At 39.2% G+C, this 13,172-nt stretch overlaps 1 protein-coding gene across 2 annotated transcripts in view; it reads right to left on the bottom strand.

Annotated features, from left to right (window-relative positions):
• sh3bp2 (SH3-domain binding protein 2) overlaps positions 1–8,986 on the bottom strand; it is a 29,698-nt gene extending 20,712 nt beyond the window's left edge. The window contains exon 1 of one of the 2 annotated variants that reach the window (XM_038734302.1): positions 8,872–8,986. Coding sequence is in view for 1 of the 2 variants with exons in the window: in XM_038734299.1 (XP_038590227.1) it covers positions 748–851 (104 nt within the window). In the remaining variant the exon portion in view is untranslated. Of the gene's footprint in view, positions 1–747; positions 1,127–8,871 lie in introns of those variants that run through there. The other variant, XM_038734299.1, reaches the window with a different exon arrangement.
• Between the last annotated feature and the right edge of the window lie 4,186 nt (positions 8,987–13,172).

Genomic DNA, 13,172 nt, shown 5'->3' with positions numbered 1-13,172 from the left:
TGCTGCACCTGCAGCTGCAGAGTAAGCTTTGCTCTTCAGTCTGCTTGAAATGGACAGTTCTATTTCGAGTTTCACATCCATTGAAAGCTGTGAAAATGCGACCCTGTCAAATGTGTCGTGAGAAAATGCTGTTTAAGCAAGACTTTGTGACAGGCTAAACTTGTTCTCAATACTGTAGACTGAAAGGTGCCAAGATGGAAACAGGGGCCATCAAATGAACCATTTTGGGTTAACTGGATAAGCAAAAAAATTCAACAACAAATGTGAATAAAAATGTGACTAAAAAATGACTTCAATGAGGAGATTCTCCAACAGACACTAGGAGCTTTCACACTCCAATCAACAGGCGAAGACAAAGTTAAAGGGGAATCCTTCAGTTGCTTTACTGATCTTGTAATGGGGAAGGAATATTACCAAACCCAACAAAAACCGATGCAGATGACATAAACCTCCAGCTGAGTGTTTTGCACCGCCTTGCACCAAAGAACACATGAATCCCAAGTTGACACAAAGGACCACTAAATGCCAGATATCTGAAACCAGAAGGTATGCCAGATAAAGACAGAAACCAACCTGCAAAATATATCCTTTACACCCCGAAACAGCTTCAGAACTGGTCACCAAACCAATGCAGGTGAGGACAACCTCCAGTCAACTTATCTAGAAATGCATCCATACATTAAGTTACAAAAAGTGGACATCAGGCACAAGACAAACCCAGGCTCATGAAGAATGAAGATAACTTACATGACATCCCTCTGTTCCCGAATACACATCCTGACACTTGGCTTGGAGGTCCGCGCAAACGACTTCTTCTTCCTCACGGATGGAGCGGACATGTCGGCGGACATGACAGCGGCAGTACAACACAATATACCACCATAATTTTCAACCGCGTGGAGCGACGGTGGACAGATGTATGGCAAGATGGACCAAGGGCAGACTGAATAGAGACTCAAGAGTATTAGGAGAGTGGTTGGATTTGTAAGACAAGAATACAGATGAATGAAAGAAGAGATGGAAGAATAAATAAATAAAAGAAAAACTAATTAAAGACAGGCATAGATGGGAAGATAGAACTATCAGTCGTGTTGCTCAGGAAGTCTGTTGGAGGTCTGAACCCCTGATACTCCGCCAGTTGTTTCCTGAAGGGGCCTCCTCCTCCAGAACAGCTTCTTATTGGTCGACCGGCTGAAGCATGTTCCTTCCTGCTTCCACAGAGCTAGAATATGATTGGCTGTGGGACACAACCCACACCACTTCACACATATGCCTCATACACTCGGACACACAGGACGTGAGAAGAGACATAGGGACTTTCCATCCCCAAAGACTGGAACAATACAGTGGTCAAGCACACACACAAATATATTAGAATAGAAATTGACGAAATGGATGAGTATAAAGTTGTGTGAGTCGTTTCAGACTTGTTTTGACAGTGCACAGTGACACAAGAGCTTTGTTAAATCTATCCCTAAATCTTCAAAAAGCCATCCCAATATACAACTTATCTAGAAAAAAGTAATTATCATTATTATCTGAAATCATTTTCAACACTCTAAGGTCAAATTCAGGGCTTGATTTGTCTGAGATCCTGCAGGTGTCTGCACGCCCCACATATCACGGTACATGCACGGTATGCTGGCAAGTGGTTTAATGCTTTTTGGTGTCTAAATATTTTGGCATATGATTACTGTAAGGCCCACAGCTAAGCAGTGCTGCTGTGAAATTATGAAATAAGTCTTTTTGTTGCAGTGATCCACAGACAAGAGGCAAATGACAGGGAAGTGAAGGGACAGTCAACCAGACAGAGAGAGGAGTTGATTATTGTGAATGCTCTGATCAATAAATGCAAATAGATTATGCTTTGTTTGTGATGTCGGTTTAGTTTAGTCTAGTTTTAACAGCTAGCACTTGCTGCGCCTAGGTACTGTGGGTTTTTGATGGGTTCTCTGACTATTTCTCTCCCCTTGACCTGCCTGAACAGCACCCTCCTGATTTACAAATTAAAAGACTTTGCAAACTTGTCTGAGGGCTTAAATGCTAGGTAAAATGAAAATCAACAGTTTTACACTTCCTTGTGTGGGTACTGTTAAAGTTAATTAAAGTTGTTTGTTTGGCTCATAGAGTTATAGCAAAATCAATGGTGTTTCATGGTGTGAATAGCTGCTACTGTAGGTAGCTCAGAAATGTTCGCTAATGTTAGCTCTCTGAGCTAGTCTGCTTGCATTGCACACTTGCAAGATAATGAGCTAACCACCTTTATTGTTTTACTTAGTCAGAATGTTTCTTATTCTGATGGAATTGGGCCTTATGGTACATTTACACTACATTAATGGACACTTAAGAGTTGGAACCTTGCACGTTTCTCTGTTTTCTATTCCGTTTAAGCTGCATGAATTTGCAATTTGAAGGCAAATGGCTATGCTACAGCCCCTTTTCAATTTCATTTGACCCTGAAGAAATATCTGTTTTTCAATAGATGGATACACACTTTTTCTTCTCAGCAAAACCGCTAGAGAGAGCGCAAGAAACCGGCGAGACCAGGTGGTCAAAACCACATACTGTAGATGCTAAGTCAGTTACACATTCATTGCAGTTCACATTACCAGTGGTGTATTGATGTACTGTTTTCAAATGTGAAATCTCCCCAACCTCCTCTAACATTTCTTTACGTCCTAACAGGTTATTCGTCATTTTCTAGCTGCATACAATAAGTTTGTGTGTGATTATTAATGCAAAGAGGAAGATAGGAGGGGCAGAGAGAGCGAGAGCAGGAAGGACCATGTGAGAAAGTATGCAACTATGCAAGGAAAATGAGTAAATACTTAAACATGAATGTACAAATTACGAAAAGTAATCATACTTTAATGAATAAATAATAATACGAACTGACTGCATGGAAACAATCACGAGGGATCTTTCCAATGCTTCATTTCCAATGCTCCTAGTTACACCTATACGGTATATACCAAAGACTTAACTCAGAATTACAATCTTTCGTAATCCTCCAAAAGCTGTCCACAAAACCAAGTAATCCCAAAAGGGAAAGAAAAGGCAACTAAAAGTCCAAAATCCACAAAGAAAAGAAATAACAATAATATTTGTTGAACTGTCAGGAGAGAAGCAAACTCCTAAATCTACAGTAAGCAAGTGTATAGTGCAACATAGACAGGTGAACAGAAACAATGTCCAGACTCCACAGAACGGTGATAAAATGGACAGGGATGGCACACAGATTCACACGACTCGACTACAAACAGCATGCAGTATGACAGACAAACGGATCTGCAAACATTAAGGGAACACCTGGACAATATAAGAACAGACAAACCTACACAGCAAACAGAGAGGTCACTCACAGGTGGGACACATTAGGTTCTCAGGAAGACCAGAAACAACCACAAGATGCACAGCTAACACAGACCATTACCAAAATAAAACGGAAACAAGCAGACACATAGACAAAACAAAATGACATACAGACCAGATCCTGACAAGAACTGAAAGTTTGATATTCAAAGTCCTCATTGCTGATGAAGTCTAGATGTAGTATAGCTTTGCATACATGTGAATTGTTTAATTTCAAATAAAGAAAGAAAGCTTTCTATCTAGGTAAATGACCAATGTCAAGAAGAAACATTGGAACATAAAAAGAATCTTGATCAGTATGTTCATCTTTATAGTGTTTACTCTACTTGCCAGAGATAAATATACAGGTACAGAATGATCAATATCCTTCTTAAGAGATGAATGGAAAGGGGGAAAATGAGACAAATTAATGCTTCTAGCTTCAATTAAAGTTGTTGATCAGATTGTGGAATTATTATTATTTGTGGATTGAAAACATTCTACAGATTATAACGAAAATATGGAGACTAGTAATAAATCAAGACAAAACACAAATTGTACATCATAGACAAAAAAATCATTAGACGGAAGTTCAGTTGCTTTTAATTTCGGTTAAGTTGTGCTGTCATATAAATATTTTGGCTCTAGCAGTCAGCGGACATAGCACTGGGAGCTGTACTGAATAAAGTTAAACAATGTGGTCATCTGGGATTCCATACACACCAAACACAACTCTATAGCTGTGTCCTGTGTTCGATTAAGTTTCTAGGGTTTCCGTCAACATATAAGTTGTAATACTATGCATCAGGATGTACTTTTTAGTTAAAAGCATAGGTGTCATTTACACTGGGGACGCTGGGGACATGTCCGCACCACTTTTTGAAATGGCTGATTTTGTCCGCACCACTTTTTAAAAACATTTGCTAAAAGTTTTCTGAAAATTAGCTTGCAACTAGAAATGTTAAATTGCAAATAAAAATTCTATGAGAAAGGTTTACTTGTACAATAGGAAAATATCAAATGCAATGTAAATACAGAAGAAACAAATCTGCCTTGGCTTAAAAAGTAACTTAGGCTAAAAAAACAAGCTAATGATTACTGCATTATGTTCAATAATATTTTTATATAATGAATGAACCAGCCACATGAATTTTGTTTCCATTCATATAAATTTCCACCATAAATTGGTGCACAAAATGTCTCTAGAATGCAGGAAATCAAGAGTTTAATGTTCAAAATCTTCTGAGGGAGGACCCCAAAACCCCTCAATCAAATTGCCTTTTTCATCAATGAGTATTTCTTATAAATAGCATTGGAGTATCTTGTTATGTTGTTCTCGAGACTCCAATATTGTGCTTTCTCATATTTTGTGGCCTAAGTGTTTTGTCACACCCCTCATATGAGCCCTTAAATGTCCCCACCACTTTTTAACACAAAGTGACGCCCTTCGTTAAATGTTCTCCGTTTATAGTGATTGTTTCGGCTCGATGATTCTGATTATATTTTGTTATACTTAAAGAATGCCATCTTTTTTGTATCCGATTTTATTTGACAAGCATGGGAGAGAAAGCAGAATATTTAGTTTAAGACCGAGCTGTAGAACAACCATCATTTTTAACCAGTCATTTGGGAAGGAAATAACATGTTTGACCACTGCAACTGTACTTATGGTATCTTGTAAACCCATGAGGGTTGGCACCTTCGTGTGCGTGTCACAAAAATAAAAGTCATCATCATCATGTGTGATGCAGGTGAACTTTCATGACACTTTCTTCTTAGTAAAGTCTGTGTAACTGCTAGTGGCCTAGACTGTCTCTGACAACTTCCCTGTGTCATCATACACACTTTATACTTGTCCATATATGTACCATATATTGCTAGTATTCACCTTTTAGACCAATTACACATCTTCCTATCCATCTTAAACAGACCCTTTAGGGTTGTGAAGTATTTCAATTTAAGTTTTGAGAAATGATGTCAGTTTGGCATGGCGAACGGCTCCACAATACCCATGACCTTTAGTCAATGTTGCTATGGAGAAGAGGCCATGGTAAATTCAGAACGTTTTATTGTTTCAAACAGGAACAACAGTTGCTGAATTCATTCAAAGAATGATCTAGAACGGAAATGATTGAAAGTGTTATCAGGTGTACACAAAGTTTAATCTTTAGATTCAGCTGGCCATTAGCTGGGCTATTTTAAGCCCGGTGTTTGGATGTTTCTAAGTGAAGTTGTAGTTGACTTCTCTTAACTTCAGTTTTATGTCCACATACATGTAACAGTTGTCCATCTTTTGTACTGATGATGAACCAGGGTCATGTTAATCCAAGCCTTGAAGTGCTCCAAATGGATCTATCACGTAAAAGTTTTGTGTAGAAAACAAATCGGAAAATTTCTTCCAGAACACTGAACTGTTTTGATCTGGCTTTGCTCCCCTCCCAGTTCCAAGTGTTTCTTGCATTTTCTCCTCCCAGTGTTTCTGTCTGCTGTCTGTCCACCGTATGTGTATGTGTGTGTGTGTGTAGGTGTGGCAGTGCACTTCTCTGCAGGCACCAGTCAGTAAGATCACCTGAAGCTTCCTGATGCATCTGAAGGCTTTTCCAAAATCAACCCCTGCAGATCGTCTGGACATTTGTGCTTGTTGTGCTTATGCATCACATAAGATTAAACATACAGCAAACGGGAACTCCAAAAGGCCAATTTATACTGTGAGTGTGTCCCATTTTACCATGAGTTGAAACTGCAGAGGCACCGGGTAAACAAGAGCGCTCCTGTGTGAGTGACCCTTCCCTACATTGAAGATATTGTAGCACTGATTTTTTATTTAGTTTCTGTTCTCAAAACATGATTTTATGCTAGTTGAATTTTGGAGGTACTGTACTTGAAGTATTCCCAATATATACTACTTTATACTTTTATTTTGGGGTGACTCCAAATAATCAAGGATTTAATGCTTCGATATGAGGAGCCTGAGTCGACTGCCAAACTCACAGCTGTATCTTTGCAGAGCTGTAATGAAACGAGGATCATACCATTTTTCTATATGGAGTGCTCACCCTCTGATGTTACACAGAACTACAGGTTTTCTCCCAATAAGTAAATATACAGCCTATTACGAAATAAATATCAACATATAATGCTGTAAATAAAATTTGAAAAGAAAGAAGCTTTTAATAAATATTTTTATGTGGAATTGTGTGAATAAATCCAAAATCTCGGTTTAAAGCTTCTCAAGATTAAAGCGGAGCTACCATGTGTAAACCGACCCACCATCACACATGATGCGACGATCATTCAACTATAGGCAAGACTTAACATTTCTGATTCGACTATTCGACTTCTGTCTATGTACTATATTTCATGTATGCAAGCAGAACATATATCCATGCTAAAATCGTGTTTACACCCACAACATTTTATCAACACCCTTCTCATCTTCTATACACATCTTCAGATCAAGTCCTGTAGTAATGCTCAATGAACACTGTACCAGCACAAAATGTAAATTTAGTTGCAAAATCTCAAACCACTGCCCGCAGCAGCAAAAGCTGAGGTGTTAAAACCAACCTGTTAGAATTTGATACCAACTAAAGAGCAGCGTCTCTTGCTCACTGTGTGGGTGACCGAAGTCATTTATTCAAAGGAGGAATGAGGTATGCTCATAACAGCAAATACACAGCTGATTCAAGTTGCCAACATTTAGCTGCAATGATTCATCGTTATTGGTCTTGGACTGCAATCCACATGACATTATCTAGATTGATATTATAGCCATACAAACACACAGACACACACACACACACACACACACACACACATAGCCTTTTGGCACTATCTTTTAGTGGTTGCATTGTTGTGTCACTTGCCTGAGACCAAGTTGTGACGTGATAAGAGAGATGGGATAGTATCACAGTACACAGTGAACTCAAGCCCTGAAAGTTGACAGTCGCTGAGTCGCTCAAGCAATCCACTCTCCATCTCATGTCTTTTTAGTCTCAAAGTAGGAAGTAGTACCAAATATTTTATTTAATTACTAGATGTCACAAATGTACATAATAGAGTTGGACTCACTGGCTTATCCTTCATGAGCGACCGTCTCGACTTGTTAGCGAGCTGAGCAGAATTTTCATTTGCAGTGGGACTGCACAGTCGGAGCTCTGGTCAAGCACTGAACAAATGTTTTTAATGAACTGATTCCAATGATTCTATAAACTGAAAATAACTCCTTTGCCCATTACTACAGAATAAAATGAGTAATTGTCATGCCTGTAGGTTCAGGCCATAAATATGCCATCGTCTTCCAGTTTTTTCCTTATCAGGGATATTTATGATTTCTGGTGTTGGACTATATAAATCAAATTATATTGACTTGACTAGTGTGCAGCAGAGTTTAATGAGGGGTAAATCCAACTCTACATCCATTCTATCACTTAACATTCACATATAAAGCACACAACACACTTATAAAGGAGACAACAACTACAACAACAACAAAAATTCCACTAAAACACGAATCACTGTGCTCTCAATGGCTTTACATGGCTACACAAAAAACAGAAGTCATGTGTTCAGAGTAAACCAAGTTTATGAACTTCTTCTTACCACCAAGAATCAAAAGACACATCAACACACTACTGTAACTCCACAGTAATGCTACCACCAGGCTTGGCTTTGAAAAGATGTATGGGTGGAAGCTGAAACCATACATTCCTTAATAATGTAAAAAATGTTTTGAGTGACACCTCAGCTGGGCTATATGGGTGAAATCACTATAAAAATATGAATCAGGATATTCTGTGATATAATTATATCATAGAATGGCAAATGTGTGGAAAAATATAAAATACTCAGGGTTCAATGCTAAACCCCTTCACTAGTGATTGTCGAATCATATCTTGCAACCATAACTAACCATTCTCTAACCTACTTAATATGTTTTCCTAAACCTAATCACAAAGATTAAACAATGTTTGTATGCTCTAATGTTAGCTGCTAGGTTAATGGCCACACTTTCAAGGTTAAGTCTAAGCATGTCAATAGCTGACTGGGTGTGGAGGTGAAGTAAAGCCCTGTTCAGGAGCAACACATCCAGTGCATGGAAGCTGGTTTAACACTGGTCCTGGATGCTACTACGTCAAAACCTAGTGTAACTTTAGTCCAACACAGTCCAACTTTGTGTATGTGTAGAAGAATTTCAAAAACGAACTGTGATGTGAATCTGCTGAGTCGGTGATTAAATTATTGCCCAGCCCTACAACTCAGCTTTATTAGTTGGTTTTTCCATCTGGACCCATGAATTGGTCCGTTGAACCAGCAAACAGAATTTTAACTATAACACCATATAAAGCAGAAAAAGTTGTCTGAAAGACTTGCATATCTGTAGAGAGCTGCACTTACTGTGTGTAACACTATTTCTTTCTGTATTAGTAAACCTAGCAGCAATGCAGCTATATCCTTTAAAATAGAAAATAAAAGAGCAAAGCGTGGATACACTTTTAAAACGTTTTAATTAAAACTTACCCATGGAGTGCTGCGTCAGTTGTGTAGCTCCTCTTTCTGTGTCTGTGTCATCAGTGGTTTGAGCCCTCAGAACTGTGCTTCAGCCCAGTTCACTTCCTGGCGAGGCGTTTCAGAGCTACTATATAAAGTGTCATGACACCCTCCCTTCAACCACAAGAGAAACTGTCTGAAGAACTCATACAAACACACAGGCTGGCATACAAAAGAGTAAGGCAACATAGAAACTAAAAACATGTTTCTACTTTCCAGCAGAAACCTTTGAACAGTGCTCCGTAGCTGCACCAAAGAAAGTAACAACATTGTGTTTATGCATGTTTCACATTTCACTGGCTGTATGACTGCAGCCAGAACACAATGCCTAACTTCCCCTTTTACAGTGTAGGACCTCTCCTTTTAGCTTCCATCTGGTCAGAAAATATGTCATAAACAAACAGCACACACTAGTAAGCCTGAAACCTGATATAACACGTTCTCCAGTCACTACAAGCAGGGCTGGTTTGGTTATACCGTTTGGTGACTCCAAAACGTGTCTAGAGTCTAAACACCTAACAGGCAGGGGTTAAAATAATAGACAATACCAAAGCGTCAGAATCAGCATGTTGTTGGACACGTGTTGCTATTCAAACAAGCATCCACTGGGGACTGGGGACTGGGCACTGCTCCTGTAACGTCAGTTTGCAGACTAGATAGCTTATTACCTGGTCATCTGCAGCACATCAAAGAAATGACCTGGATTCCGAAATTTACCTGTAACTAACCACAGTTCAAGTTTGTTTTTTTTGTCCCTCCTTCACTATGTTGAGCCAACTCTGAGCATATTTGATTACTGGTCAGGCAGCATGTCTCATAATATCGTGCAAGCAGGTTGTGTCCAGCATTGATTGAAACGTTTCTTCCTTCTGGTCTCATTGATTGGACTCCAGGTTGGCTGATTACTGACTCCACTTAGCTTTTGGAGAAGTCATTAGCCTAGGGGTTCACATACTTTTCCCCTGCACTGTGAATGTTTACACGGTGTGTCCAATAAAAACATAAAAACATATAATTTTCTGTGTGGTATTAGTTTAATCAGACTGTGTTTGTCTATTGTGGTGACTTAGATTAAGATCAGATCACCCAAACCACAATCTTTTCCTAAACCTAACCAAACTACCACAACATTCACCACCTCTTAAACGCCTTGTGACTTGTCACTCAAGTACGCCTGTCACTGGACTGATAATTGGAAAACGGTGTTAAATGTTGGTTGAACTTTTTTATCATTTAGGTATGAGGATGTGTTGGCTGTGTATAGGATGAAACATTGTGTGTTAACATGTGGCTGATATTGTGGATTTTTTTTATTATGCTGAAGTAACGCTCACAGCATGCCAGAGACGGGACTCGAGTGCGACACACAGTGACTTCAGACTCGACTTGAGACTCGTCCTCAAAAGACTTCAGACTCGACTCGGACACGAGTTGCAGGACTCGTGAACAATGTTTATTTTTAGGAAACGTCTGACGAGCTTGCCGTTATTCCCCTCCCTCCGTTACCTATAACCTGCATACGTAACACGTAGCTTCTGCTGCGCGCGGCGGCACGTGAGAGAGGAAAGAAAGAAAGAACAAAAACCAGCAGATGCTGAGCCATTTATCATAAACTTTGGCTTTAAAACTTCATAAAACAAGAACCAAACAAAGACGCGCTGAACGCAAATAGGTTAGTAACCTGTGGTGAGTAAACATGTTTAGCTCAGCATTGACCATCTAACGTTAGCTTGCTTCTTGCTTCAGCTACGACCTACAGGAGGTTTACTCCGACTGTCGTTAGTTATGAAAAGATGAATTTACACTGGGTTTGAGAGTCTGGAGAGTGTGTTGACTTACAGTATTTAATAAGCTGTCAATAATTGTAGACGCATTGTACATTAGGCTACATGGTTGTGCTCTGTAAGTTAAAAACAGGTTACAGGTTTATTGTTGATTATGCAACGTCAGTTTTATTTAGTTAACATTACACTGGGTTTAAGAGTCTGGGGAGTGTGTTGACTTACAGTATTAAGCTGTCAGTAATTGCATTACACATTACATGGTTGTGCTCTGTAAATGAAAAACAGGTTACAGTTACAGAATCCCTTATAGCCATGCAGTTTTATTAGCAACCTGGCTTGAATGCAGCAGGTGATACAGCATTCGTAATAACCACTAGAGACTTGAGACTTGACTTGGACTCTTGCTCAGAGACTTGTGAGCATCTCTGCAGCATGCCACCCTGCGCTCGACAAATGTGAGTACTCCTGGTAAGCGGTTGTGTCAACCATAAAGCCAGTGTTAGACCATCTTTTAGCAATGTAAAATCATCTCTCTTGTTTCATGTCATATAGCCTATTGTTGATGTGCATTGTAGACCACACATCCTACGGGAGCATTTATGGGTATCATTTTTGTCACTCTAGATTCTGAACCTTGTATACAGGAAGTAGTCTCTGTGACTGTATGGGAGATTCAGTGAATGAGTCCTTCCCCACCACAGTTGCCTGTAGTGTCTGTGTTGTCTGGTCTTCGTGCTGGTTTGGAGAACTTGGATCACCACAGGATAAATATCCCTCTTCTAAAACCTCCCTCCAGTCTGAGATTTAAAACAAAACGTTCCTCCCTTGGAGTAGTCTAGATGCAGAAAAAGAAAAAAACTTTTATATTGACTTAAACCCATAATTAACTCCAGTGACTTTCTGAGGACAGACAGACAGACAGACACACACACACACACACACACACACACACACACACACACCAAGTGCATTATTGTTAACAAAGACAAATGAAATAACGAAAACTACATGTGAAAAAACATTGTCATTAACTGAAATAGAAATAAAAATGAAAACAAGGCTTTCCAAAAAAAAAAACGATAACTAAATAAAACTGTATTGTAGGTTTGCAAAACTGAAATGGTAAAGTAAATGTCCTTAGTTTTCATCTTGTCAATTTATGTCATAGGACCAACAAACCTATATTTTGAGTGGATATTAAGCCGGGTAGAACTGACATTGTGGGGCAGTTGGTCTGGCTGGACTGGCAGTTCATTAGCTGATAGGCACCTGCTCGTGAGCTGCAGGTGTATAATGCTTTGGTCCTCTGCATGAAGAGCTGGCACGCTGCATGTGGGGTGGCTGCCACAAAGTGAATGAATCAGATTTGTCGTAACTGGTGTTCTTGCTTTATTTGTCAGGAGAGCCTGGGTCAGAGCTGTGTCTGGACGTAGCGAAGCAGGTGGTGGACTGCTGCTAGGTGAGCTTTTTGGGAGCATACTCATGTAACGTCAGGGCAGACCCAAGTAGGGATCTGCTGCGTAGCTGGTGGGTTTTGAATTTTTTTTTATATGTTTTCTGATAAAATCATACAAAACAATAAAATGTAACAACTGTAGGCTATAGAGTTAGCTGTTAATTAAGTTTTGTTTTTAAGTTCTGTTCTTATGGTCCAGCTTAGTGCTCATCCTGCGTGCATGAGGCCCCCGGTGTATTGATTGTGAGCTCCCCTTGTACTGGGTTAATGTGTGTGCTGGTCATTATATTTACTGCATGTCAGCTAGTGTGTGTTTTATGGGGTCATTGATATCTCAGCCCACCAGTCTCTTTGTGCTTCACATTGTTTTAAACAAAGTACCTATTTTTTTGATTAATAAAGGCTTATATTTTAATATAACTGCTTTCCAGCCATGCTTGCCTTCAGGGCCTTGGGGACCTGCTGTCTGTGGCTCCACACTATCTTCCAATTTCTTAGCTGTGCCAGTTTTAGTCCAAGCCCCTCATCTGGCGTCATGCAGTGACAAAAAATAAAACTAACACTGGAACTAACAAAAACTAAACTAAAACTAACAAAAACTAAACTAAAACTAAGCAATTTCAAAAATTCAAAAATAAACTAAACTAGCAAACCAGCGTGAAAAACTAATTAAAACTAAAATGAAATTGAAAACAAAAAGTCAAACCGAAATAAAAATAAAAACTAATTAAAAAATCCTAAACGATAATAGCTGTGACACACAAAATCCTTTGAAACTAAAAACTAAAAGATTTAAATAACTTTGCTTGGATGCGCAAACATACGATGGTACAGACTTGCTGGGTTTAAACTCCTGCCCTTCTATAATGGCTTCATTTAACAGAAAGCCAGAGACTTTGAGAGAAAAGCATACACACGCCCATACAGCATGGTGACCACAGATGTTTCAGAAATGTTTGAGCAATGAAAAAGAATAAAAATGGCAAAAGTCAGAGCAAACAGCACATCAAAATTGTATCCATAATCTCCCT

The sequence above is a fragment of the Micropterus salmoides genome, unplaced genomic scaffold, assembly GCF_014851395.1.
Source record: "Micropterus salmoides isolate LMB-PRFRI ecotype aquatic unplaced genomic scaffold, ASM1485139v1 Ms_hic_scaffold_20, whole genome shotgun sequence".
Lineage (NCBI taxonomy): Eukaryota > Metazoa > Chordata > Actinopteri > Centrarchiformes > Centrarchidae > Micropterus > Micropterus salmoides.
This window is presented reverse-complemented; position numbering and strand designations above follow the sequence as displayed.